General features: G+C 50.4%; 10 protein-coding genes across 10 annotated transcripts; 5 read left to right on the forward strand and 5 right to left on the reverse strand.

The window, feature by feature from the left end:
- Positions 1 to 3694: 3694 nt before the first annotated feature.
- On the forward strand, positions 3695 to 4713 carry PG985_011261 (uncharacterized protein; the record flags this gene model as incomplete). The annotated part of the gene is made up of 2 exons (XM_066831028.1): positions 3695 to 3710; positions 3827 to 4713. 2 exons carry the CDS (start codon positions 3695 to 3697, stop codon positions 4711 to 4713), a joined length of 903 nt encoding a protein of 300 aa, XP_066681710.1.
- Positions 4714 to 5887: 1174 nt separating this feature from the next.
- PG985_011262 (alkanesulfonate monooxygenase) lies at positions 5888 to 7303 on the reverse strand (the record flags this gene model as incomplete). Its single annotated transcript, XM_066831029.1, has 1 exon — positions 5888 to 7303. The coding sequence occupies one exon, from the start codon at positions 7301 to 7303 to the stop codon at positions 5888 to 5890; it is 1416 nt and encodes a 471-aa protein (XP_066681711.1).
- Positions 7304 to 8203: 900 nt separating this feature from the next.
- PG985_011263 (Sodium:solute symporter family-domain-containing protein) lies at positions 8204 to 11478 on the forward strand (the record flags this gene model as incomplete). Its single annotated transcript, XM_066831030.1, has 4 exons — positions 8204 to 8485; positions 8552 to 8813; positions 8893 to 10474; positions 11472 to 11478. 4 exons carry the CDS (start codon positions 8204 to 8206, stop codon positions 11476 to 11478), a joined length of 2133 nt encoding a protein of 710 aa, XP_066681712.1.
- Positions 11479 to 12874: 1396 nt separating this feature from the next.
- PG985_011264 (uncharacterized protein) lies at positions 12875 to 13828 on the forward strand (the record flags this gene model as incomplete). The annotated part of the gene is made up of 1 exon (XM_066831031.1): positions 12875 to 13828. One exon carries the CDS (start codon positions 12875 to 12877, stop codon positions 13826 to 13828), a length of 954 nt encoding a protein of 317 aa, XP_066681713.1.
- Positions 13829 to 14052: 224 nt separating this feature from the next.
- Positions 14053 to 14619, forward strand: PG985_011265 (uncharacterized protein; the record flags this gene model as incomplete). Its single annotated transcript, XM_066831032.1, has 1 exon — positions 14053 to 14619. The coding sequence occupies one exon, from the start codon at positions 14053 to 14055 to the stop codon at positions 14617 to 14619; it is 567 nt and encodes a 188-aa protein (XP_066681714.1).
- Positions 14620 to 14685: 66 nt separating this feature from the next.
- Positions 14686 to 15778, reverse strand: PG985_011266 (uncharacterized protein; the record flags this gene model as incomplete). Its single annotated transcript, XM_066831033.1, has 2 exons — positions 14686 to 15204; positions 15284 to 15778. The coding sequence occupies 2 exons, from the start codon at positions 15776 to 15778 to the stop codon at positions 14686 to 14688; spliced, it is 1014 nt and encodes a 337-aa protein (XP_066681715.1).
- A 400-nt stretch (positions 15779 to 16178) lies between these two features.
- Positions 16179 to 18496, reverse strand: PG985_011267 (AAA family ATPase; the record flags this gene model as incomplete). The annotated part of the gene is made up of 5 exons (XM_066831034.1): positions 16179 to 16584; positions 16656 to 16826; positions 16865 to 17159; positions 17216 to 17531; positions 17591 to 18496. The coding sequence occupies 5 exons, from the start codon at positions 18494 to 18496 to the stop codon at positions 16179 to 16181; spliced, it is 2094 nt and encodes a 697-aa protein (XP_066681716.1).
- Positions 18497 to 19354: 858 nt separating this feature from the next.
- Positions 19355 to 21339, reverse strand: PG985_011268 (MFS multidrug transporter; the record flags this gene model as incomplete). Its single annotated transcript, XM_066831035.1, has 2 exons — positions 19355 to 20284; positions 20350 to 21339. 2 exons carry the CDS (start codon positions 21337 to 21339, stop codon positions 19355 to 19357), a joined length of 1920 nt encoding a protein of 639 aa, XP_066681717.1.
- A 1528-nt stretch (positions 21340 to 22867) lies between these two features.
- Positions 22868 to 23680, reverse strand: PG985_011269 (SIS domain-containing protein; the record flags this gene model as incomplete). The annotated part of the gene is made up of 1 exon (XM_066831036.1): positions 22868 to 23680. The coding sequence occupies one exon, from the start codon at positions 23678 to 23680 to the stop codon at positions 22868 to 22870; it is 813 nt and encodes a 270-aa protein (XP_066681718.1).
- Positions 23681 to 25065: 1385 nt separating this feature from the next.
- PG985_011270 (uncharacterized protein) lies at positions 25066 to 26703 on the forward strand (the record flags this gene model as incomplete). The annotated part of the gene is made up of 3 exons (XM_066831037.1): positions 25066 to 25164; positions 25242 to 25375; positions 25449 to 26703. The coding sequence occupies 3 exons, from the start codon at positions 25066 to 25068 to the stop codon at positions 26701 to 26703; spliced, it is 1488 nt and encodes a 495-aa protein (XP_066681719.1).
- Positions 26704 to 27361: the final 658 nt, after the last annotated feature.

Raw genomic sequence — 27361 nt, forward strand, 5'->3', positions numbered from 1 at the left:
TTATTTATTAATATTAAAGAAAATCTTTAATAATTAAAAAGAATAAGATATTTATTTTAAAGGAATCTATGATTATAATTAAATCGATTATTATAAATAAATAAATTATTTCTATAAATATTATTAAAGAATTAATACTGTTAATTATTTTAATTCTTAATTTAATATTTATAGAATCGATTATACTTAAGATTATATTAATTATTTTTATAATTAATATAATTATAATATTTAAAGTATTGAAAGTTAAATAATTAATTCCTAATAAATTTATTACTATTTTAAAATAAAGTTATAAAAAACCTTTTAATATTAAAATTAAAAAAAGAACTTTTTATTATAATAATAATTAATTTATATTATAATAAATTTTCATTAAAATACTTTATAACATATTTATTATTATAATATACCTTTTTAAATATAAAGAAAGTAAATTAAATAATATATAGAATTATTAAAAATAATAAAGATTGTTTTCTAACTTAATAACTTAATATTGAAATAAATAATATAATAACTTTTTTTTATAAGATTTATAAGATTTAATAGATATTATAATAAATAATGAATTAAATAAAGATTAAAATAAATTACTTATTTATAAATATAACCCTTATTTATTAAAAATAATTAAAAATATTAAAAATAATATATTATTTATAAAATAATTAATATTTATAAAAAATGAATTTGTATTTATAATTTTATTTTAATTAATAATTATAATAAATCTTTAAAATTAAAATTAAAATATTATATAAATTAAATTTAAATGGAAATATTAATTTTTAAAAAGGTTAAATAAAAATAAAAAGAAATTAAATCGCTATTAATATTAATTATAATTAAAATAATATAATAAAGAATTTATTATTAAAAAGTTATAAAATAATTAAATAATATCTTAAATAATGAATTTAAATTAATTATAATAATAAATAATTAATAACGTTTTAATAATAATAATAATAAAATTATTATTTTAATAAAGATAAAGAAAGAATATTAATGTAATATTTTAATAACCTTTAAAGTTAATAAAGGTATCGATAAATAAACCGTTATTCATTATATAATTATCGAGATAATTCCTATAAGATATTTATTAAAAAATATCTTATATTAAAATTTCAATAGTATATTTAAATTTATTATTAAAAAAGCAAGAGTTACTAAATGAATAGATTTTAATAGTTTTATTTTAATAATTTTATTAAATAATGAATCTATTAAAGCGATATAAATTAATAGAAATATAATTAAAGGTTTTAAAATAATACCTTAAGAAATTATAAAATTATTAAAAAAAAAAAAATTTAAATAAATTATATTAATAACTTTAATAAAGGAAATTAATTAATTTTAATATTAATAATTCTATAAAGTTAATTAAATATTTATAAATAAAAAGGATTTAAATAACTTTATAAAGTATTTTATTTATATATAAATAAAATAAATAATAAAATTAAAGTATTTAATAAATAGGTTAAAAAGAAATTAAATAACGTTAATTATATAATAATAATTACTTTAATAAAAGCGGTTAATTTAATAAAGATATTAATTAATATAAAAGATTTATAAATTTACATAATATAATAAGAATAAATATATAATTTTTATAATTAAATAACGATATTAAAAATTAATAGGTTAAAATTTAAATGTTAAAAATAATTAATGAAGTTTTTAAATTACGATTTATAAAATTAAAAAATAAATTAAATGATTATAAAATTTGTTTTTAAAATTTAAAAACGAAATATAAAGAATTAAAATAAAAATATAACGACTTTAATATTAAAATTAAAGCTTTAAAAAACCCGATTAAATTAATATCTATATCGTTAATAGAATTGATAATAATATCGAAATCAAGATTAAAAACTTTATTATTTAATTTAATTAATATATTAATTATCTTTTTAAAATTTAAATTATAAAAGATTATTTAAATTTAAAAATTAAAATAATTAAATATAAATATAAAATAAAAATAATTTTATTTTAAATTTTAATTAAATTAATATAAAATTTTATTATAATTATTTTTATATAATATATATTATAATAAAGGTTTTTAAATATTATATAAATAATAAATAAATTTCTTTTTTATAAAAAAGAGAGATATAATATTATATTTTTATTAATTTATATAATAAAGGGTATTTTATTAAATTAATATAAATAAATAAATAAATATAATTTTATTAAAGCTTTATTAAATCTATATTTCTTTTATTTATTATTATTAAAAAAGTTATTTATAATATTTATTTTATTAAAATTTAATTTTATAATAAAAAATATTTAATAAAAAAAGAATAGAATTTATATTATATATATATAATAAGAATAAAACTTTAAAAATTATAAAATTTTAAAATAAATTTAATAAAAATTAATATTATAATTTTATTTTATTTTATTTTATAATTTAATATTATAATATTATTATATAATAATTAATATAAACCTTTTTAAAAATATAAAATATATTTATTATTATTTATTTTATAAATTATTAATTTGATATATTTAATATATATAAATATTATTTAATTAAAATAATTTTATAAAAATAATCTTTTTAAAAGAGAATATTACTTTTTATATTCCTTTTTTTATAATTTATATATATATAATTAAGTTATTTTTATTATATTATATTATATATATTTTTATTTTAAAAGGTTTATTAATATAAATTTAATAAAAGTATCTAATACTTTATTATATTAGGATTTAATTTCTTAATAATAAATATTAAATAAAATTTCTTTTTTTCTCTTTTTTCTTTTTTTTTCCCTTTCCCCCCTTTTTTTAATCTTTTTTTCCTTTTTTCTTAATTTATATCCCTTATTATCGCTTTTAATATTATATATTTAATATTATTATTATTATAATATTTAATTTAAAAGTTTATTTATTATTATTTATAATTTATATTTATTTATCAATATTTTTATTAAAACGCTTAATAATTAATTATAAATCTTTTCTTTATTTATTTTACCTTTATTAAAATATAAATACGCTTTTTATTATTTAATAACTTTAATAAAAATTATATATTATAATATAAAAAGTAATAAGTTTTATATAAGTTTCTTTTTAATATAAATTATTATATAATTAATTAATTTATTTGTTAAATTATTTTAATGTATTATATAATAAATTTAAATAGTTATATTTTATATAAAATAATATATTAAATTATTAATATATATTATATATAATTTCTTAAATTAAATTAATTTTAATAGATTTTTAAATTATTTACCTTTTCTAATATTAAAATAGCATTTAAAGTATTATATAAATATAATGCTATATTTAGTTAATTAATATTAAGCATAACTAAAGATTAAATACGTTTTAATATTACCCGATTATATTAAGATGGCAGTCACGCGCCAGATCTTGCGTATACATATAAGCCAACTTCTCCCCGCCCCCTAAAGGCTCACGTACTTCACCTTTTAATCAATCATCTTCTCTCACATCTACATCTCATTGCAACAGATAGCACCCATTTAGTTATAAAGGGTGAGTACTCTAGTACGGTCACCAACACCGCCGTAGAGCCTGCTTTGCCATGTCATCTCGATTTCGTATCCAAGTCCCGGGCCGGGCTCTTATTCTCCGACGACTTCGACATACCAACCGGCAGCGAGCATAAATGCTGCGAAATCACGGTGACATTGCAAACTGCTGCAATAAAACCCTTATTTAACAAGTTTCGTATGTCCATTAGCACCGGTCCCAGATTTGGTTTTAAAAATCCGAAAGCATACCCATCTAACCTGTCTAGCTAAGGATGACAACTCATCAAACGAACCAGGCCGTCCTGTGAAACGCAGTATATACATCTATGTCACTCAAGCGGCCTTCTCATCCAATCACGGCAGCTTCCTGAGCAGTCTGCTCGGGGTGCTCCTCATCATACTCCTGCGCATACTGCTCGGCAGTCATCCCATCGCGGGCGCCGAGCAGCTTCTTCTTGGCCGCGTCCTTGAGCTTCTTGGCCAAGTCAGCAAGCTTGCCGCGGGCCTCCAGCGAAGCGGCCTCGGACTCCTCCTGCGCAGTCTCCTCCGGGTGCGTCTCGTCGTATTCCTGGGCATACTGCTCGGCCGTCATCCCGTCACGGGCGCCGACCAGCTTCTTGCCCTTGTCCAGGGCGGCCTTGCCCAGCTTCTTGGCCAGGTCCGTGACCTTGCTGCGAGCCTCCAGGTCAGCCGCCTCCTGAGCGGTCTGCTCGGGATGCTCCTCGTCGTATTCCTGGGCGTACTGCTCGGCAGTCATGCCGTCGCGGCCGAGCAACTTCTTGCCCTTGTCCTTGGCCAGGTTCCCGAGCTTCTTGGCAATGTCCCCGACCTTGCTGCGAGCTTCGAGCTCCGCCTCCGTCGCCGCCGCCTCGCTCTCGTCGTCACCCTCGGCGTCAAACGCCTCGTCGTCCCGCTTGGCGGCGGTGGGCTGGACCACGACGTCGCGGGCGAGGATGTTGTGGTTGTAGTGGTCGAGACTGCGGGCCTCGCTGGCGGTGCCGGCGGGCAAGAGAGGGGCGGCGAGGACCGCGGCAGCGAGGGCTGCGGTCATGGCGAAAGTGAACTTCATGGTGAATGGAAAGGTGAAAGTAATATGGTTGTGGTTGTTGAAAGTTTTAGTAAAGGTGATCGAAAGCTAGTTCCGATAGAATAGAGAAAGCGCCGAGGGGTCTCTGGAAAGAAGAGTGGACAAGGAAGATGAAGAAGAGAAAGGTTCAATGGTTTGGCAAGCCAAAGAGACGAAGAAAAGTGAAGTTGGAGTTGTTTTGAAGCAGGAATCACAAGCTGATGCAGAATGAGATGGAGAGAAAAGGAAGTTGGAAGAGATGAGAGACGATGTCCAAGATTATATACGCATTTCACGCCTCAACTGTGGTCTTGTCGCTTCTATTTCCAGCTATCCCCTTGAGCGCTGAATACAGCTCAAAAACTGGAGCCAGGCTCTGTAATATCTGATTGGGGGCATCGACCCCCTGGCGCATCGTGCAGCCAGGATTGGAGGTAAATACACGAGAGTTAATTAGGCACACCATCGGTTCACCATACAAAAAGAGGTTTCTCCACTCTTTGTGCGCTCAAGGGGATAGATAGCATTGAGTAGCGACAAGACATAGCCGACGTGGTGCTCGAAACATGGCGGTGCTGTCCGTCAACAATACCTTAGCCAATACCCATAGTAAAGGCTTGAGCCGGATGCATGATGGATCGTGTAGCCGAAGGCATCTTCAACGACTCAGTACGTGGTGCTGAGAATGGGGCAGGCAGCCAATCAGATGGGGCTCAAACTATGTATAGAGCTGGTCGACCCGCTCTTTGGGGCTGCCCCCTATATATAGACATATGTGGCTAGTGAATGTGGCGTACAGAGTTCAAATGTGCCGGTATGGAATGTTTCATCTTTCGGGTGCGCGAGTAAGGTTTATATGCACCGCCACTACGCATTAATGCCGTGTCCTCAAATGGTTCCCCAGCCACGACAAAAAACAGGGATGTACAACTGCTACCCCACGTCCTGCATATGCATATTGTGCATAAGGTAGTTGGGGTAGTTCGTGCTTCTTCCTCGTCCAACGGCGCATGCCGCGAATTCAAGCTCATCTTGGCTCCAACCCAATAAGCTACCCGAGGTGACATTTGCTTGGCGTTTGAAACGGAACAGGTCAAAAATAGAAAGGAGCTGAAAGTAGAAACAGGTTCGTTGCCCAAATCGCGCCTCAATCCCCTCACGACTTGACACTGGCGGCATCAGGTAGAGTGTGCTGGCTAGTGCCTGCCCGGGGAAAGAAACAGAGCAAAACATGCGCAGGTGAATCTTGTTCATCTCGGGGCTACTCTCCAGCCCGCCATTTGTATTTGCTCCCGGGGTGGTCATCCGGCAATCGCTTCGACCCGACGAAGACTTCCCTAGCTGTGGCGCCCTCGGCCTTTACATCCACCCCAAACAGCCCTCTTGCCCGCAGTTCCGGCAACAGGTACTCGATGATGTCCTCGAAGCTGCCCGGGTTCGTGATGTGCGCCAGGTTGAACCCGTCCACCCCGGCGACCTCGACCCAGCGCTCCAGCTCGTCGGCGACCGTCTTGGGCCCGCCCACCGCCTTGGCCATCAGCCCGCCGAGGCTCAGGTACTCGACGATTCGCCGCTTAGTCCAGGGCAGGTCCTCGGTGCCGGGCACGGTGGCGGCCCAGCGCCGGACCACGGACTGCACGCGGGGCGCCTCGCTCAGCAGGCTGAAGTCGGCGTCGTCGGGGTAGCCCGCGAGGTCGAGTCCCGTCCAGCCGCCGAACAGGGCGAGCGCGCCCTCCTCGTCGACGTAGCGCAGGTGGTCCCGGCGCGCCCGCTCGGCGGCCTCGTCGGTGGCGGCCACGACGACCGTCATGCCCACGAGGACCTTGACGTGCTCGGGCCGCCGCCCCGCGCCCGCGGCCACGGCGCGCAGGTTGTCGACGACGGCGCGCGTCGTCTCGGGCGTCTGCCCGCCCACGAAGATGGCCTCGCCGTGCTGGCCGCCAAACCCGTTGCCGGCCTCGGACACGCCGGCCTGGAACAGCAGCGGCGTGCGCTGCGGGGACGGCTCGCAGAAGTGCGGGCCCGGGACGCTGAAGTACTTGCCCTCGTGGTGGATCGGCCGCACGGCGTCCGGCTGGATGTAGACGCCGCTCTCCCTGTCGGCGACGACGGCGTCGTCCCGGAAGCTGCCCTCCCACAGCTTGTAGAGGACGTCCATGTACTCGTGGGCGATGGCGTAGCGCTCGTCGTGCGGGATCTGCTCGCTCAGCCCAAAGTTGCGCGCCGCGCTGTCGAGGTACGAGGTCACGATGTTCCAGGCCAGGCGGCCGTCGGCGAGGTGGTCGAGGGTGGACAGGCGGCGGGCGAGGGAGTAGGGCTTCTCGTAGGTGACGCTCGCCGTGACGCCGAAGATCAAGCGCTTGGTGGCGGCGGCCATGCTGGGGACCACGTACAGGGGGTCGTTGACGGGGAACTGGGCGCCCGAGGCCAGGGCCGGCACCACGTTGCTGGGGCCCTTGTAGACGTCGTAGGGGCCCAGGGTGTCGGCAATGAACATGGCGTGGAACCCGGCCTCGTCCAGCAGCTTGGCCAAGTCGACCCAGAAGGACAGCTTCTTGTACTGGTCCGTCTTGTTCCGCGGGTGTCGCCATTGGCCGGGCGACAAGTGGCCGGGCGTGTTCATGACGAAGGCATTGAGGATCATTGGCTTCTTGCCGCCTTCGCTGTTGCTTGCCATAGTGATGTGTGCAAGTTCCAGAGGTAGGTGAACTTATGGGGGTTATCCTGATCAACCAGGCAAGCTAAGATCGCAATTGGAATGACTTCGAATTGGATTGATGACAACTACAGATAAATATTCCCGAGACACGAGAGGCACCTGGCGGCGGTACCCGATAGTACGAGCAACAGTGGATTGCCGGGGGGATTTGGAGATAGTTATGATTTGAAGTAATTACGACCCTGCTTCTCGCCCGATCGGGTTCTTTATTGCTAAGTAAATCTTATACTGGACTTGTTTTCGACTATCATTCGCGCTGGTATGATTCCAGCGGCATATCACGTCTTGACTCCACCACGGGGGTATGCCAACTGCAAGCCCCGCATCTTTCTTCCCCTTTTCGGAGATTCGCCATCCTGCACGCCCGGCACGCAATCCACAATCTCCGGCGCGCTCACTGATCAGCACCCGAACCTTGATAGGCACAACGCCAGACTCCCCAATCAAATGTGCACATGTGCGATAGGCCTCGAGATAAGCTCATCCATCCACCATACTGTCCCACTATGGCGTCAACACATTCGGGGCATGATCTTCACTTATACGGCAGTGACTTCAAATGTTTTCCTGGTCGACTCTGGCTGCAATACAACATGCCGCAAAGGATCCAGTTCTCACTTTGCCCGATGCCGAGTTTCTCGGTTATCTGATTTTGAAGTTGTGCCGTTTATGCCCCTGGTCTTCCAGGACCCGTGGAACGCGAGATTTTCAGAAGTGTCGCCACCGATGTGTTTTACCGCATACAGAGTGATATAAAGGGCATTCTCGCAGCTCCTTATGGTCTGGAAACTACCATAGAGTCCCGGGTCCCTGATTGATCAATTCCATTATAGCGCTTCGTCGAGCAACATATTTTTCATGGCGTCCGCCTCTCAAGTCGGGGCGTTGATCCCCCAGGGCACAGCCTACGGGTTGCTTATCGGGCTCGGTGTCCTTTTCTGCGCCGTCATTCTCTTGGCCGTCAAGCTCCAGAAGGCGTATCTGGCCGAGGACTCGGGCACCTCGGAGATGTTCATGGTAGCCAACCGCTCCGTGGGGACCGGCCTCACCGCATCAGCCGTCTTCTCGTCCTGGATGTGGATCAACGAGACGGTTCTGGCCGCGGCCATGTGCTATCGCTACGGCCTTGCCGTCCCCTTGGTAAGTGAGTAAGAGCAGTGTTTTACCAAAATCCAGACGCTGACCTATATCATCTCGTTGATGTAGTGGTGGGGATCTGGGCTGTGTTTCCAGATCGCCTTGATGGCAGCTCTCGGCGTCATGGCCAAGATTCGCGTGCCATACGCCCACACGTCACTTGAGATTATACGCATGCGGTACGGGAACATTGCACACGTGGTCTTCATCGTCATGAATCTCGGGAACAACGTGTTTGGGTGCGCGTCCATGATCTTGACCGGCTCCCAGCTCATACACGGCGTCTCGGGCATGCATTTCGTCGCCGCTACAGTGTTGATTCCCATAGGAGGTTAGTAGATGCCCTTCCAATGAGGAGATGAGTTCTGGACAGAAAGTGCCATTCAGACCGACTAACACACGGCAATCAGTCGTCCTTTACACAGCTGTGGGAGGCCTCAAGGCTACCTTCCTGACCGATTTCCTGCATACCGCCGTCGCCCTGGTACTCATCATCTACTTCACTCTTACTGTACTCACCCACTCGGCCGTCGGTGGCCTGGGCGGGCTATATGACACAGTCGTCGCCACAGCCAGCGAGGACTACATACCCGGGAACTACCAGGGCTCGCTTCTTACCATGAAGTCATATGATGCTATTATTTGGGGGCTGATTCTGAAGTTTGGAAATCTGGCTTTGGTCGTCATGGTATGTCAACGCCATCCACTTTGGAAAGGAGACCTCCTACTAACCATCGTTCAACTCAAGGACACGGCATTCTGGCAGAAGTCCTTCGCAACCGAGGTCAATGCCACCGTGCCGGGGTACAATCTTGCCGCCCTGGCCGTGTTCGGCATCCCGTGGGGCTTAGGGACGGTCATCGGCCTCACCGGTCGCGCCCTGCACAACACGCCCCTCTTCCCGACCTACCCGGGCGCCGTGACGGACCTGGAGATCAACGAGGGCCTCATCATGCCGTACGTGATCAAGGCGCTCGTCGGCGACGGCGGCATCGTGGCCTTCTTCGTGCTGCTCTTCATGGCGCTGACGAGCACCATTTCGTCGTCCATGATCGCCGTCAGTAGCATCCTCTCCTTCGACCTGTACAAGACCTATTTGAACCCGCGCGCGACGGACAAGAAGCTCGTGCGCGTCAGCCACCTGACCGTCGTCCTCCACGGCTGCGTCATCACCGCCGTCTCCCTCGGCCTCAACTACGGCGGCGCCAACATGACCTGGATCGGCTACTTCCGCCCCGTGCTCTCGTGCCCGGGCATCATCCCGCTCGCCCTGACGCTGCTGTGGTCCGGGCAGACGCGGACGGCTGCCGTCGTCGCGCCCGTCCTGGGGTTCGCGACGGGCCTGTCCGTCTGGCTCGCGACCGCCCGGGCGCTGTACGGGCGGGTTGACATGCAGACCACGGGCGCAAGTTTGCCCGCCCTCTTCGGCGCCATCGCTTCCTTCTTCTCGCCCGGTCTCTACTCGGTCGTCATATCGCTGTACCGCCCGTACAAGTTCGACTGGCGCGAGTTTCTGCGGATCGAGCTCGCCGAAGAGGCCCAGATCCATCCTTCTCCGTCGTCCACCATTAGTGAAGGTCCCAAAGAAAAGCGAGGCTCTGCGGGACCACTCGAGCCCGGAACCCCTCGAGATAAGACTGATCAAATCATAGAGAAGAGAGCAGGCGAGACCGCGTCCCTGGACCTGGGTGGAAACGCCGAGAAATACGGGACCACATCGCCAGAAACATATTCCTCCAAGAAGAATCAACCCAGCAAGATCAGCATTGACGATGTTCAGCATCCATTTGACGACGCGACCCTGGCGTCGTTGCATCATTGGCACCGCATCGCCTGGGTGATGTGGGCCGCCATAGTATTGGTGACATTCATCCTGTGGCCCATGCCTCTGTACCGGGACTTCATCTTTACCAAGTCATTTTTCTCCGGTTGGGTGTCGGTTGCTATCGTGTGGCAATTCTTCGCCTTTTCCGCTGTCGTCGTCTATCCGCTGTATGACGGGCGTCGCGAGATAGCAAAGAGCGCAGTGGGGCTTTGGAGGGCTGTGACTGCAATTTTGGGGAGGGATACCGAGAACGCCCGAGAAACAAAGACCTAATTGGCTCACATAAAGAGGTCTTGCTACCTGATCATTAACTTTTGGTCTGACTGGTTTCGATTTATACTAATTGTCCCTGGCAGAAACAAAAGACTCGTAAAGAGCAAGTTGCACTCCAAAGATATGTTATACCATCAACGGATGTTTTCAGATTTAGTGATGATGGAAAGCTTCGCACGCTGCCTCCATCAAGGAATAGGAGGCATAGACGGTTTTCGTCAACGATGAAATAGATTTTCGCTGAAATCAGACATTGAAGGGGCTTCAGCCAAATGGCTCTCGCATTTTTGGAGGGGGCTAGCTACTAAGCCCCCTATCAGAAATTCGACCAGATCAGGCTGAGTTATGCCAAAAGAGCGGGTCGAGATGGCTTCGAAAAAGCAATTATCAATAAAGACTCGATGCAACCGATCAACCAGACGCTTCCTGTTCAGATGGGGCGCACGAGAAGAACCAACCAATGGTAGGTGTTTAAATTAGGCATTGGCATGAGTGAATGACCCAATGATACAATCTACGTTGGTTTCTGCCTTGAATGCAGGCAGTTTCACTGCCCACCATGAAAGGACTGTAATCTGCCTTGGACAAAGGGTTTTCGTATGACCTTGGGATCTACGTCCATAAAACCTCTTGCTATTCTTCTTCAAGCGAGGATAGAAATACTACGGGTTAAGCAGGCTGGAGCGGCTGCCAACTTCAGCCCCCAAAAATGCGAACTTGAAACGCAGCCCCCAAGAGGCTGGGACCAATCGGCAGGCGCTGTACGCTGGCGATCAACTGCCGTGTTACCAGCATGCAGGACCCAGGGGTGGCAGTGTTCATACTAAAAATAAACGTTTGAGCCTTGTATTTAAATGAAAACCAGCCAATCATCTGACTGTTTACCAATAGTATTTAGGGCCAACTGCCCCTCCCAACGTACGGTCGAAACTCCCATTGATGTCTTTTACTCCCGTGAATCAATCGATCATGCGTACACCATCCTATCAGCAGCAAATAAATGGAGGACAGGAGAGTTGTTCCGGCCCCGCATCTAGCAATTCCTCAGTTTCCGTACATAGCGAAACCCCATTGACTTCCACACATCAACCATTGCCAGTCTCTCCTTTAGATGGGTCTGAAAGCAGCTACTTGCCCCATCGGCATCAGTCTCCAGCTCAAAGTATGCCGAATCCAAATCACTTATCCCCTAGCAACAACACACAACAAGCAGCAACTGCCCAGTCCGGGGCCTACGTGGACGGCTCGGGCCAGCCAACAGGCCATCAAGCTCAGCCACTAGCACTTGGAAGCCATGGCATCGGATCCAGTCAGCCAAAGCCATGCACTTCCAAGGGGAGGAAAGCTACGTCATGGTGGTGGTGGTGGGAGATTTTGGCCACCATCCTGTCTATAGCTTGCATGGGCGCGCTGACTATCATTCTCACCAAGATCGACAACATCCCTCTCCCTCATTGGTGGCTGCCCATCCAGCCCAACTCGCTGATCGCAGTTCTGACGACGGTGGCCAAGTCTTCTATGATGCTGTCAGTGGCAAGTTGTATCAGCCAGCTGAAATGGGGACACTTCTTCCAACAACCCAGAAAGCTGGTAGACCTCGAAACCTTTGATGAGGCAAGTAGAGGGCCCTGGGGGTCGGCAACCCTTCTACCGCTCCTGGCCTTCCGCGGCCCTATCTTGTTTACTTCGGGGCTTGCGTTGGTGACCATCGTGTCGCTTGGAATCGACCCATGTGCACAGCAGGTACTTGAATTTCCCACTCAGCTGACGCCACTGGACAATATCACCGTCGAAATGGGCGTCGCCAACCAATATTTCTCCAAAGGGATGCGGGAGGACCCCAACCGAAGTAAGATGCAGTCTTCCCTTCCCACAATATTGCATTTCATCCGACAACATGCAGTATTGCAATCAATACTAACGTTCAAATATGAAGGCTACATCTTCGTTTCGAATGCAGACCTTCTCCAACTGCAGTCTTCGGTCGTTAACAGCGCCGTGGGTTCCGTTTTCCAGCCACACGTGTCCTGTCCCGCGCCGGCCACTCGTTGCTACTGGGATAACTTCACCACTCTGGGCATCTGCTCCGATTTTAAAAATGTGACAAGCATTGCAGTGTCTAGTTGCACCGACGAAGATAGGGCAGGCAGCATCAATTGCACTTACACATTCCCTGGCATGAGTAAGCGGACCAGGGGAAGCTTTACCCTTTGCCAACACTGTAACTTTGTATGACCGGCTACTGACGTACTGACTGTGCAGTGGACCGAGAATATCCAGAGGCCGGCCTGGTTATGAAGTGGAACCAAGAGAGTACCGGAGGCGCAGGAGTGAGCACAACGCTCTTTGGTTCGCTGTTCCACAACAGCGTAGACGGCGATGGGGCATTGTTTGGCTCCCTCACCGCCATCAATGCACTCGACAAGGGCCGCCCGACGCGGGTCAAAGGCGGCGGGCTAAAGCCCCCTCCGGTCCAGATGTTCTATGCGGAATTCGGCTGGTGCGAGCAAATGTACCGCAACGTGACTGCCACCCCTGCTGGCATCTCCCATGCGGAACTCAACGTGACCTCGGAGCGTCTCGCCAACGCGGGCTCGCTCACGTCTCCCAACGAACCCGGCAATGAGATGGGGACCTACTACAAGAGCTACGTTGCCAACTCCACCGGCCGGGTCTACAATATTTCCCGGATGGCAACGATGCTCCCCAACGTCCTGTCCGTCCTCCTTAGCTCCACGGTTGAAAACAACATCTACCGGCCCGATTTCGACCGGAACATCAAGTTTGATCTTGGCTATGCCTTGATGAACTCGCCCTTGGAGAAGTTTTCGTCGGATCTTTCGGCCGCTCTCACCAGCCAGATCCGCAGCGCCGACCCTGGGGACAACTACAATGCGACGACGGTCAAGGGCAGGGCAGTCTACGACGAGACGTATATCCGCGTCCGCTGGCCCTGGATGATCCTGCCCCTGGTAGAGATCACCCTAGCGGCCTTGCTACTGGTGGCAAGCATCATTGCCACAGGGGGCATGCCACTGTGGAAGACGAGCGGACTTGCGTTCCTCGTGTCCGGAGGGTGGGAGGAGGGCGAGTTTGATGCATTCGTGAAGGCGGGAAAGGGGAGAGAGAAGATGGACAAGGAAACTCTAGATGAATGGGGGAAGGAGGTCAAAGCTCGGCTCATCGGGGGCGGCGAGGTTGAGGAGGCAAAAGGGGCTAGGCTGAGGTTCGAGCGGGTCTCGGACTAAGTCACCGGTGATGAGATTTCTTCCAAGCCAATCGACTTGGACTTTTCTGGAATGGGATGGGGCGGTCTGATCCAGAGATGACTGTTTACCAGTTGAGTCATGGTTCAAATACTATTTCGTTGCTTAAAACCCATGCACTAATGATTTCAATGCTAATTTAACCAGAGACTTGAACGCCATCATATTTCGTCTCAGTCGACCATCAGGTTTTACCTTCTCATACGATGCCCGCCCCTGGATCAACCGTCGAACCAACCCACACAGTCCGCAACAGGCAGTACTACAAGGATGCCCAGGGATGTGACTGGACCCGCAGGATCCACCCAAAAGACGGGACCTGTACCGATTGGGAACCTTACGACCCCGAGCCTGCACCGCGCACGGACCTGACCGACCCCGTCGCGCTCTCCGTCGTCCTCCAGAACCAAGCCCCCGGCGAGCCCCGGCACTGGTCCCTCGTCGTCGGCGTCCCCAGCTATCCCGGCCTCGTCTACCAGGTCACCGGCGACGCGACTTTCATGCACTACAACCACGAAAGCGACAGGAACATCTGGGTTGAAGAGGAAACCTACACGTTTTACCAAGTCGTCAGAGAACTCGACCAAGCCGGCCAAGACCGGGTCAGACACGTCGTCGACAGTACCCCTCCGCCACAGGCAGAGAGTCGGCGGGCTGTCACTGAGAACTGCCAGGGATGGGTGGTGCGGGTTCTCCGGGAACTACAATCACATGACGTTGTGAACGAAGACGCCGTGGATAAGATTGAAGCTATGGTTGAACCGGTGAACTGATATGGCTATTTTGGGGCGGCTTTAGCTATCTGATTTCATATCTACCTAGAATATTCAAGACAACTCTCAAGGTTTCTCATACATGAACCAGTCAAGGTGATTCTGCATCGTGTCCAGCCCCGCAGTGCCGTCGGCCGAAGGCTTCCCGCTGCTCGTGCAGTTGACGCCGACCGACCCGGCGATCATCTCCGCCTCGAGCTCCACGCCGTTGTCGATGAGACGGACGGGGACCCTGGTGAAGCCGGCGGGCACGTCGCTCATCTCGACGAGGCCGTAGTCCTTCTCCACGCGGCAGCCGGTCATGGTCTCGATGTGGCGCGCTTCGGGGTCATTGGGGAAAACCTGGCGTTCCCCCTGGCCGTTCCAGAAGCAAAAGGCCGTGATCCAGCCCGAGTAGCAGTTGAAGCCGCTCCCGCTGTGCGCGTCGCAGATCTTGCCCCAGAAGCTGCGCACGTCCGGGTGCTCCGGATCGTCGAAGCTGCGGATGAAGCAGCGAAGGATGGGTCGCAGGAGGTCAGAGAGCGCGTCGGGCTCCTTGCCGTAGTGCGCCAGCTTGTCGAGCCGGCGCAGGATGTCTTCGTAGTCCTGCTTGGTGCCCAGCAGCGTGACCGAGGGGATGCCGCAAGTCGTCCTGCAGGGTGCCTATCATCATGATGTTGGCCACGACGATATCGTCGCCGGTGGTCGTGCTGAAGTTGGGGGTGATCCAGCGGCAGATCTCGTCGTCCACGACGCTTTCCGAGATCAGGCCGCTGATCTGCTGCGCAAAGTCGGCGAAGTCGACCGTGTACCGCGTGGCGTGCTCATAGACGATTTGGAGCTCCTTCTGGCCCTCGTGCGCCACGAACTTTCCGCGGAGCTTCTCGGCATTCCTGTTGACGTAGAGGCTGAACTGCGATATGATGGCCAGCCAGACGTCCTCGGGTCGCAGGGTGAGGTGGTGATGCCTGCTGTAGGCTGTCGTTACCGCATCCACGAAGCCATTCTTGTGAGCGAGGAGAACAGGCGGGAGGTTGTTTCCGTCGAGCGACGACTGGAGAATGTCCCCATGGTTGCCAGCCCCGTGTAACGCATCGAGGAGAGTCCCGCGACTGTCGACCCCCTGAGGGTTGTAGATTAGGTTGGCATCGTGGTTGGCAACCCTGATGGTAGCGGGCATTGTGTATTGCGTCAATGGCTTGAAGAATTCTTACGAACAATAAACAAGTCTGAGTGGGCTTGTTGATGTCGATTTGGACTGGAAGATCTCGTTTTAATCTTCATTCAACTTTTGGGGGTCCAAAGAGATCTCGCTAACCTAGAATGCCACCATCCTTAGGTACCACCTCGGCTCAGGCACGTTTTGATTGGTTGTCAACCTAACACACCACGGCAGCTGACTTCAGTCTGTTCCACCTATCATGTACTCCCTCACTACATGCCCATTGCGTACTTGCATACCTACCTCACCCAATCTCTTTCAACACATCATGATTTGCTGTATCACAGACATGGCCGACTCCAATTATATGTTCCCCATGTTAATCCATCGCATCGTGACATGCATCATTGCGACCAAGCTACAAAGTCACACCAGACAATGCAACTTGGTCGTCGACGTCATCATAATCGAGACCCCTCTGTTTGGTATTCTGCCCCTCCTGGCTCGTCACCTTGAGTACGGTCTCGATGTGCTTAAATTGAACCGAAGAAGATCCCTGGCTTCTGGCCAGTAGCGAGGCCGTCTTGACAATGTTCTTGATCTGTCGGCCGTTTAGAGATAGATCCGCCAGCTTCGACATCTCAAATGGGTTCACAGCGCTGGTTGCGGCACGCGATAGGAACTGTCCCCAAATGTGGTATTTGGCGTCGGTGCTGAGCTCGGGATAGTGCAGCGTCAGGTGGATTCTGCTCTGAAAAGCGGCGTCGATGGCATCGCCCCGGTTGGTAGTCAGGAACAACATTCCGGGGTAGTACTCGAGAGTTCTGAGTTGAAAAAGTCAGCGGGAGGCAAGGCTAATCAAGCATAATCATTATATGGAGGACGATCCACTGACCTCAGGAAAACTGCAACAACCTCATTGTGTCCCAAGTGGCTGTGCGACCGTTTCTCCAGGAACACGTCGCATTCGTCCAAGAGCAGAATTGCTCCCCATTTCTCCGTCATCATGAGCGTGGTTTCAAGTTTGCTTTCGACCGAGCTTGCGCTTTGGCCCAGTTCGCCAGCACTCAGCACATAGAGCGGCTTGTGCAATCTGTCAGCCACTGCCTCGGCCGTAAGGTCTTGCCGGTGCCGGGGCTTCCGACCAAGAGCATGGTGAGCCCGAGACCCTTGCCCTGGATGATGTCGTCGAAGGGTTGCGAGTCCGACAGCTGCCCGTCGACAAAGGCGAGGATGAGGTCCTTGTGGCCTTCGGGAAGGCGGAGGTTCGGGAACGCGTCCTCGTTCCAATGGATGTTTTCGACCGAGTCCACGCTGAAAAGGCCCAATTTCTTGTCCGCTAACGAATAACCTCGGACGCTGCCATTGCTGAGCATTAGCTGTTCCTCGGAAGGCTCGACTGTGAGACTTTCACGTTAGCTACCACGATGGGTGTGCTGAGGTTGTCTACATTACCTTGGGACTTAGTTTGCACCTGGAGTGGCTTCGAGGCCGCCTTTCTCCGTTTTTTAGGAGTAACTATCACAGGACTAACTCTTCCCGGGAACCCATCCTCTGGATAGGGATTAGAGAAGAGAGATGCGGGATGAGGGCCTCCCGGTCTGCCAGGTTGTGGGGCCACGGGTCTCCCTGGCGGCTGGTGTCTGGGCTGTTCGACAACATCGATCGTTGGGGCCACGGACGGATCGTCAAGTGGGAGGAGACGAAAGAGGCCAAAGGCGCCAGAAGAAATAGACAACGAGGCGTCAATGACTATGCGTCCATTGAGTTCCTGCAGCATATAAGCGTCATTAGTGCTCACATTCCCCAAGAGGTGCATCGCGTAGTTACCTTGCGGTTCTGGCGCCCAGTAATTTCGTCGCAGAGAAAGCAGGAGCCCAGATAGCCCTTGTACTGAACGCCCCGAAGATCGTAGAACCGTTTGCCTCGCGCCCAAAGCGCTGCTTCCAGGAGGCCTTCGTCGTCGCGAAACGACGTGGGATGGACATTCAAGCTGGTGATGTCCTTGGTTTCCTCGAATGAGGGGATGTCCAATGTAAAGGTGGCGAATCCAAAGTTGTATCCGTCGTGGTCGGTGTAAAAGACAACGATCCTGAAACACCCCGACAAGGGATCATAGTCGCTGCTACGGACCAGATAGAACTGATCTAGTCCGTCCAGGGTGGAATAAACACGAGTGCCGGGCTCGAAGATAGCCCAAAGCAGTTTGTATGTGATGACTCCCTTGGCACACATATCATTCGCCTCTTCCATGGTCTCCTTCAGCTCATGCTGAAGAATGTTGTAGAGTAGCTGGGAGTATGCCGAGGCACCCGCATCCTCCTGCTTCTTCTGGGCCAGCAGGCTTTGGAAGCGGGTCCAGCGGTAGTAGAAGGGGTGGAATGGTGCTCGGAAGACCAACTTGTTCAGAGTGGTCGTGATGCCCCCATAGCCTTGGAACACATCACCCAGTAGGTCTTTGATGTGCTGGTTCTGGACCACGATGGAGTGCAGCGCTAGAGGCTTGCCCTCGCCGTGGTTTAGACCCATCCGCACCACGAGGGCTTTGCGCTTCGACTCGGGCTGCTCCTCGACCGAGCTCTTGAGGTTCTCGGGGTACTCTTCAACCCAGTTAGTGCAGCAGTTGCATTTGGGCGGACCCGGATACAGCGTTTGCACGTCGCATTCGATACCGCTCGAGGAGATCTCCTGCATCTGTCGGGCCGACACATCCGTCATCTCAGTGGCACCCGCCATGGTTTCGTCCAAGGAGAGATGTTGTAGTTGTGAGGTCCTTGTGTTCAGTGAGGATGATGAGAGAAGGAAAAAGTTCAATCACGTCTGAGTGGGGAAGAGGTAGTTTAGTTATACTCGCGGGCTATAACTGGAAGAATTCCATAGAAGTAGCAGATAAACGAAGGTTTTCATCAACTTTCTTTTCAATACCCACCAAATCAAGCTGGTCGTTAGGCAAACGAGCGCGGACAAGGCATCCGCATTCCCTGCAGCTTACTCAGGCATGTACCGCACATGTGATGTCTGACCTCATCAGGCAGCGCTCTAACTGCAAATGAGGCCCCATCTGTATAATGATTGAGTTGTTTTGGTGGGATTGTGCTTATCCGTTTGAAGGTGTGGTGACACAGCATGCCGCTTTGGGGTCAAAGGTCAATCAAATCGACCAACGAACAAGAAACGTCAGCAGCAAGAATAAAGAAATAGTAATCTGCAACTCCGCCGTTCAAAGGACGTAAGTAGTTTAGAGCGACGCCGTGCGGCGGAATGTAGCATGGGGCTTATCTCAAAATCAAGTGGTGCATCGGTCCCTACCCCAAGTTCCTATAGAATTCTTTTTAAAGGGGAACATTTTTCTATCTGCTGCCGAGTTAAGATCAAGGCTAAGCATACTTAAGTTGAGGATTGATTGTCAAAGTGACGTAACGTGTGCTATTATAGGCGATCTCTAATTCTATGTATATCCATGTATGTACACTTTCTACTCGCAGGCCCATCCAAGGGCGATCTTTATACAATTATTCAATCCTCCAACTAGATATGGTATCGGAACAAAAGGACAGATGGCTACCGCTAAATCCAATGACATCATTCCCGGGGCTAGGTCGACTGCCTCGCCTTGGCCTCAAGCTCGCGTATCAGCGCGCTGCGCTGCCGTATGCTCTTGCCGTACTTGTAGAAGATGAACGGGATGGGCGCCAGCGCGAGCTCGACGAGGCCGATGACGATGCCGGCCGTGCGCGGGGTCAGGGCGGCGTAGAGGGGCTTGCCGCCGAAGACGAGGGCGGCGCCCAGCAGCGAGCGGAAGACGAGGTTGCCGGCCGAGGCCGAGGTGGCGTAGATGCCGAAGACGGCCGAGACGTAGCCGGTGCCGTAGATGAAGACGAGGGCGAAGCCGAAGCCGAAGGGCAGGCCCGCCAGCACGCTCCAGTAGAAGGGCACCTCGACGGGCAGCGACGTGAGGGCGAACCAGAGCTGGCCCACGGGCGCCAGCACGGCGCCGATGCAGACGACGGACACGGAGGCCTCGGGCTCGGGGCGGCCGGTGTCGGGGTTCTTGGGGTGCAGGCGCGGGTGGTTGACGAGGCGGCGCAGCAGGGGCGAGAGCAGGAGGACGAGGGCGATGCCCACAAAGATGCCGATGAAGGCCAGCCCCGACAGCGCCGTCGACCAGCCGCGGATCTGGGTGAAGACGATGGGAAACGCGATGAAGGCCAGCTGGGCGATTGCGTAGATGACGGACACGTAGACGTTCCAGTACATGAGGACGGGCTGCGTGAAGGACAGCACAAAGGGCCGCGACACGGCCGTCCGGACCCGCCGCGCCAGGGGCAGCTGGCCGTCGGCGTCGTGCTCGCTCCAGAACCGGTCGTCCTTCTGCTCGGCCCGCCGCTGCGCCGCCAGCTTGCGCAGGAGCACCGGCCGGTACGTCTCGGGGATTGTTATGATGAAGACGGCGCCGAGGGCGCACGTGATGAACGAGAGCCAGCTCAGGGACCGGAACCCGAAGCCTTGGACGAGGAAGCCGCCCTGTCAGAAGACAACATCGTTAGACATTCATGGTTGGAATAATGGATCTGGGGCATGTCACTTACAACGAGGGGACCGAGCACGGGCCCGTTCAGTGGACCAAAGTTGTAGACGGACAGGGCGAGCGGCAGGTAGCCCGGCTCGATGATGTCGATGATGGAGCCCGCCACGTTGGACAGCATGACGCTGCCCGCCACAGCGCCAAAGAACCTCGCGAGAAGGACAGCCGTGAAGCTGTTGGCCAGCGCCGCGACGGGGATCAGCGCGACAAATGTCGACATGCCGGCAATGTACATGGGCCGCCGGCCAAACGTCTCGCTGAGCGGCGCCATGATCAGCGCCCCGAAGGCCAGGCCCACGAGGTAGAGCGAGATGCCGAGCGAGGGCAGCGTCGGGTCGGCAATGTGCAGCTCCTTGGACATCTCGGCGATGCCGCTCGAGTAGGCCGTCGAGTAGATGCCCGTCGACAGCGCCGTGTAGGCGAAGCCGGCCACGATGACCATCTTGTAGGCCGTCGACCAGCACTTGGGGTTGGCCGGGTCGTGGCCGGGGGCGAAGGTGACCTTGAAGCCCTGCAGGTCCTTCTTGGGATCCGGCACTTCGTCGTAGTCGTCGTTGTCCTCTTCTTCTTCTTGTATCCCCTTTTCATTCTCATCCCAGCTTTCTCTGTAGAATATATAACTGCTCCGCCTCCTCTTCTCCTTGATCTCGCTGAGGTCGGTGAAGTTGTAGTCGGGGATCTCGAAGAACCACTCCTCCGGCAGGGCCGACTGCTGGTAGAAGATCTGGTCGAGCTGCTGGGCCATGGTGTTAAACATGGAAGTTCTCTTGTTGAGGTCGCCGAGGGCGGCACGACCTCCCCCGCCGCCGCCGCCGCCGGGTATCCGAAAGGATGACCGCCATGCTCGCTGCATCGACTGCCGGAATAGCCAGCTCTCTCGGAATGCCGAAGATCGCTTAGTGGCTCGCGTGTTCGTCTCCAGTACACCCGGCGGAGCAAAGTCTCTGCCCCTTTCGGGTGCGTAGGACAATGTGGGGGATTTGAGCTGTGCCATGGCAGTAGCCTCGATGTGTATGTAGCATCAATCGAACGAATACTCACACAATACACCCGAGAAACAAACAATAAACAAAACGCCGTGTTACGAGGAAGTCGGGAAATGGAAGGAGGCCCTCGGTATGGTGGTGTCGGACCGAACGTCTTGCAAACTACGCCTGGATCACCAATGTTGCAATGGAAGGAAGCCCACAGACGGACGCACACACACGCACACACCCAAAGCGCCCATATTCGTTGAACCCCCATCCACATGGCTCCCACCCTGGCGAGGGAGCATGAAACTTTTTGACACCAAACACTGGCACGAACAGAAACGAACAATGGGCACTCCTCGAAATGGACATCCCAGTGCTCGACGACATGGTTTCCTATCGTCAGACAGACACGACCAGCCTCTGTGTCGAATGTAGCCCCCACTAAGGACCAAAATACCGACCAAAGGCCAGCCCCTGACGAGATACCCGAGACGGCTATACTGGGCCCAGTGCCCTGGATTTTCCGAATCGGGCGAATACATAGGTGTAAGTGATGCACGCAGGATTGTCGAGATTATTTCGATCCACATGGCGGGCGGCTGACTCGCTACATGGGTACATTACTCGTGGGATAGGTCTGCCGTGTTCTATCCCGGGATCTTGGGTACAACCCATGCCTGCCAAGCCCCAAACACTGTGCCAAGGACCACGTAGGTGGGATGGCAGGTGACCTGTTTCAGGCGGGAACCCACCCACCACTCACCCCTGCCAGCCAATCGATCGGACTCCGCGGCCGGCTTTCCCCTGTCTATACAGAGTTGTATCATGCGTTCTACACCATGCACTCGTAAAGCTGTGGCAGTGGTACTGTTGCATGGAAACTTTAACCCAACTCGCTTGTTTCTTCTGCCCCTGACTGGCTGGACCCAATGGACTGGGAAAGTGATCGGGTGCAGGGTGTCACCCACGCTACTGCCCACGCCTCTCCCATCTCTCGGGGCCACATTGTACATGCTCGCACCATGGATGATCATGATCGACCTTGGCATTTACTTGGCACGAACGTCCAGAAATAGGCGATGTCATGCTTTCGGCACCACGAACGAGTGAAATATTGGCAACAGGAATATGGTCTAGAAGCCAAATCTAAATAGTTTGTCAATCTCCTCCACATGGTCTCAAAGGTGCACACAAGTAATTTGCCGGTTAATATGTCACAATTGAGCAGTTTGGTGATGGTGATGGTGGTGGTGGTGTTTAACAAGTGAAGTAAATTGTAGCGTTCTCCTCGTATCCCTCTATGTACACTATCGAATCATATATACTCGCAGTCTTGCATCGCAAGATAAAGAAAAGAATACACAATCTATAAGCGTGGCAGTCTTGTCTTGCAAGAAACAAAAAGAAAGGCAGAAAAGCAATGCAGTCTATGCGTAGCGGCCCTCGGCGCTCCAGTCTAATCTACCCATTGCCAGTTCCAGTAAATTCATCGCAGACGCTCTCTCCGAAACAATAAAAAAGTGACATGCCTTACAACCAGCAGCAACCTCACGAGCTCGTCTTGAAGCCGGCGCCGATGGCGCCGCCCGGGTGGTTCTTGGCAAAGACGGCCGGCACCGACCGGTACATCTCCCGGGACGCCACGATGGCGAGCGCGTGGCCGACCGAGACGGCCATGGTGACGGACGTGGTGGGCGCGTTGACGCCGAACGACGTCTTCTCGGCCTCGTAGCAGGGCGCGGGCAGCAGGACGGCGCCGGGCCGGTGGCGGACGATTTCGCAGTCGCCGGGCCGCGTGGCCGAGGTCAGGACGACGACGCGCACGGAGTCTTCGATATGGGGAAGCAGCTGCAGCAGCTCGGGCGTCTTGCCCGAGTAGGTGACGAAGAGCATGGTGTCGTGGCGGCCCACCACGCCCAGGTCGCCGTGCAGCGCCTCGGTCGGGTGCAGGTAGACGGTCTGGATGCCCAGGCTGTTGAAGGTGGCCACTAGCTTCTTGGCGATGTGGCCCGACTTGCCGACGCCGCAGAGGACGAGCTTGCCCCGCTGCTCTCCGTGTCTTTGCGTGATGGCCTCGATGGCCTGCGTGAAGCCGGTCTGCGCCTCGGGGTGGACGGCGTAGAGGTGGCTCAGCGCCAGGAGCGACTTGGCCTCGGTGGCGAGCACGTGGAAGGCACCGGCCACTCGGTTGGCCGTGCTGGGCTCCGGCTCCGGCAGGGTTGTGGGCTTCATGAAGGAGGCCATCGAGTTGGGGGACTTGGGAGACGAGATCCGCGTGCAGTCCGGCGAGGAGAGGCGCGAGATGTCGAGGGGCTTCAGCATGGTGAACTCGGACTTGCGGTTCATGGGCGAGGAAACCATTTTGATGAGTTGAGTGAGATGACAACAAGATCTTCGTGCTTGACGAAGACGGGCGAGAAAGAAAATAAAGGCGAGAAGAAGAAGAAGAAGAATGATGTGCTGAATACGCAATTCAGTTGTGGGACCGATTAAAATGACGGTTTGATATTGTTGATCAGACCGGCTGCTAAAAAGAATAAGAGGACGAAGGAGAGAGAGAGATAGAGATGGAAGTCTGGTTGGCTTGTGTTCCTATTCATGACTTCCTCTAGGAAATCATTTGTATCTTATAGATCTACATGAGCATCGCTATGATCGCTATGGTATGATCGATCTCCCGTGCTCACCTTCTTGCTTGCAGCCTAGTGCAGATGCCGATATTGCCGAGGTCGAGGTCGTGAAGGTCCCGGACATGTACCCCTGACCAGACCTCATGCGGCTGTCCCATTGGTAATGATCTAAATGGAATGACGACATACGCAGCTATGTTTCATCTCTATGCCGTACACAGATGACAGGGTCATCTTCCAGGGGTCGACAGGGGCCGCGTTCATCTGGCCAAGATATGGGGGAGTTCGCCAGGGACGGCCAGCTATTGCCCATGTGCCAATAGCATAGCCAGGCCGTTCAATCGGGATACAATGCAACAAAACTCTATTGTTCGTCGTATATCTAACTTTGGCCTCTTATCTGCTCCTGTTTCCTGGATTGGGCGATTGGCTGTCGGGAAAATCCGGATCCGAGGTGTGCTGCCAGGGGGGAGCTCCACCCCGGAGCCCTGTCGATATCATGCCAATGTTTCGCCGTTTCGTCAGAGCCGGGTGCCGGGGGCGAAGCCACATCCATGCTGCCGTGCTGCAAGATGGCGCATCTTATCCATCAATCAATCAGAGATGCCCGACAGGGTCACATCCCCATGCCCTTCCCACCCCGCAGCGGGTCTAGAATGTTCCAGCCTATTATTGCCCATGCCGCTGCATATTGCCTCTGATTACTTTTGATTATCACATCAGCATCATCGAGGCCTACGTACGCATCGTCCCCGTCTCCGCCGTCGATGGAGAAGTACATGCATTGACGGGTCGCCGGGGTGCCTGCGGGGTTCACGTCAGAAGGGCTAAGTATAGCACTGCCTCTTGGCATTTGGCTCTCGCGGGCGGGCAGTCTGGCACCCTTCCAGCCCGCGGGTTACAACGACCCTGTCCCAGCCTATCGGCTCTGGATCTGAGCCGTGACTCGGTTCTCTTCTCCGTCAATCAGCTCCAAGTACTTACACAGCAGACTGGGACTCACCCAAATCCATTGATATCGTTGGTTACTCGTCTCTACAGTTTTATGTTTTAATTACAAGCATTTCAACCAGCACACCTTTTTTTTCTCGTCACGCCACTTAGTCCCATCCAATCATGTCGCGCTCAACCACCAGCTGCCCTGCTCCCTATTCCACTGCCGACCCTTCCTCTTTTGGGTACGAGACGGCGAGAATCAGATGGCCCATCATAGTTGTGAGTGTGATTGCATTGGAGTTGTCTCGCTATGCAGATGCAGTTTTAGTTGCAATCTTGGCTAACATATTTGGTAGACAGGAGTTGTTGACGACCTCACCAAAGCCGTCTTCCAGCACGTGCATGTACAGGCAAAGGTGGATGAGGGATGTGCACTCATAGCAACGCTCCAAAGCCTAAAGAACGACATCCTGGAAGGTGCTAAGCTTTGGTAAGAAACAGCTCCAGAAAAAGAGACCCACACAAGAGGACCTGTTGACTAAGTCTCGGCAATGACTATTCAGTCCCTTGGTGGATGACGGCAGTCCGGAGATAGCCTCGTACAATCAAGAGCTCGCGGCTTCGGGCACCCGGCAGACGTGGCACAACGCGCCCTGGCTGTTCTGCGAGTGCTATCTGTTCAAGCGCATCAGCACCCACTTCCGCCTCTCGGCGCACTGGAAGGACTACGACGCCTTCATGAACCAGAAGATGAGCACCTTCCGGTCCTCCCAGCCGGCCGTGGCCGAGCTCGCCGCGCGGTACCGCGGCATCATTGCCTCCCACCACGCGGGCGTGGCCGTCACGACGCCGCGCGGCCCTGACGAGGAGAGGGTCCTGTTCGGCGAGATGTTTGAGATCTGCCTCTGGGGCAACGCCACGGACCTGTCCCTGCTCACGAACCTCTCGTACGAGGACATTCAGAAGCTGCAGGGATCCGCGGCGCGCAAGGCGGCCGAGAGCAACATCCTGGTCAACGACCTGCCCCGGGTCTACGAGAAGCTCCGGAGCGCCGCCGCCCAGCAGCAAGCCGGGGGGCCCTCGTCATCTTCATCGCGGGTGGACATCGTCCTGGACAATTCCGGGTTTGAGCTCTATGTGGACCTTCTCCTCGCCGGCTACCTCCTATCCTCCGGCCTGGCCCGCGAGGTCGTGTTTCACCCCAAGAACATCCCCTGGTTCGTCTCCGACGTGACGCCCGCCGACTTCGAGGCCCTGCTGGCCGTCCTATCCAGCCCTGCAGGTTTCTTCGGGGCAGACAGCGACAACAGCAGCAGCCTCGTCGAGGACCTCACCTTCCTCTCGACCCAGCTCGAGTCGTTCCGCAAAGAGGGCCGGCTCTCCCTGCGCACCAGCCCCTTCTGGACGCGCCCGTGCGGCTTCGCCGCCCTGCCGCGGGAGGACCCGCCGCTCTTGGCGGAGCTCCGCGCCAGCGGCCTGGTCATCTTCAAGGGGGACCTGAACTACCGCAAGCTGACGGGCGACCGGGCCTGGTCGCCCACCACCCCCTTCCTCCAGGCTATTACGGCGCCGGCGCCCAGCTGGAAGCAGGACGATGCAGACGCGTCCACCCCGTCCCTGGCGGACGTCAACGTGCTGGCGCTGCGCACGTGCAAGGCCGATGTCGTGGTCGGGCTCCCGCCGGGCAGGGACGAGGAGCTGCGGGCGGCGACCGACCCGGGATGTGATTCGGCCGCTAATGAGTCTGCTCCTGGTGGGCCTCGCAGGTGGGCGTGGAGCGGAAAGTGGGCGGTGGTCCAGTTTTCGCAGGCTCGGTAGTTGCCGATGAGATTGGGTTGCTTTGGGAGTGGAGAGCCTCTGGTGTTACGTGCATGTACATATCTGCATTCCCAGCTTTGGAGTTGTCATTTTATTCACATGAATAGTCCGAATGTAACTGTTTTGCTATAACATACATATGTTGGATATCACTACATGTCTCTTCTTATCGCATGCTGTCTAATGGAAGCGACCATTAAATGTTTAGGAATAGCTCTTACTGAGGGTTGTTCGATCTCGGTCTGAAGTATGAAACGGGCCCCGTCTATTGGCCAATCTCTCAAAGTTGAGCATGTACGAATGGATGGGGCGAGTCATGTACCAGAGCGAGCTGCAAGCCTGAATGGAGATATCCGACCCAGCAGCGTAAGCAACGTACGATGAGGGGTCTAGACCCTCGGCCTCGGCCTCGGACTTTAAAGCGGTAAGCAGCACCATCCCTGTGCGACGCCGAGAGCTGCCCCGTCCCAGACTTCATTCGATGAACATGTTGCATTCGAAAGCTTAGCTATGTACGTGAGATAGTTATTTTGAACAAGCTAGTCGGGCTGATATGACGTCGACACAGATTTACTCCACGTGTAATTAATTTACAGCCTCTTGACGAAGTAATAAACTATTCTTGGCATTAGTAACTAATTTGGGCGCGAATAGGCAA

This window comes from Apiospora marii, assembly GCF_038362585.1.
Source record: "Apiospora marii strain CBS 49790 chromosome Unknown utg000007l_segment0_segment0, whole genome shotgun sequence".
NCBI lineage: Eukaryota > Fungi > Ascomycota > Sordariomycetes > Amphisphaeriales > Apiosporaceae > Apiospora > Apiospora marii.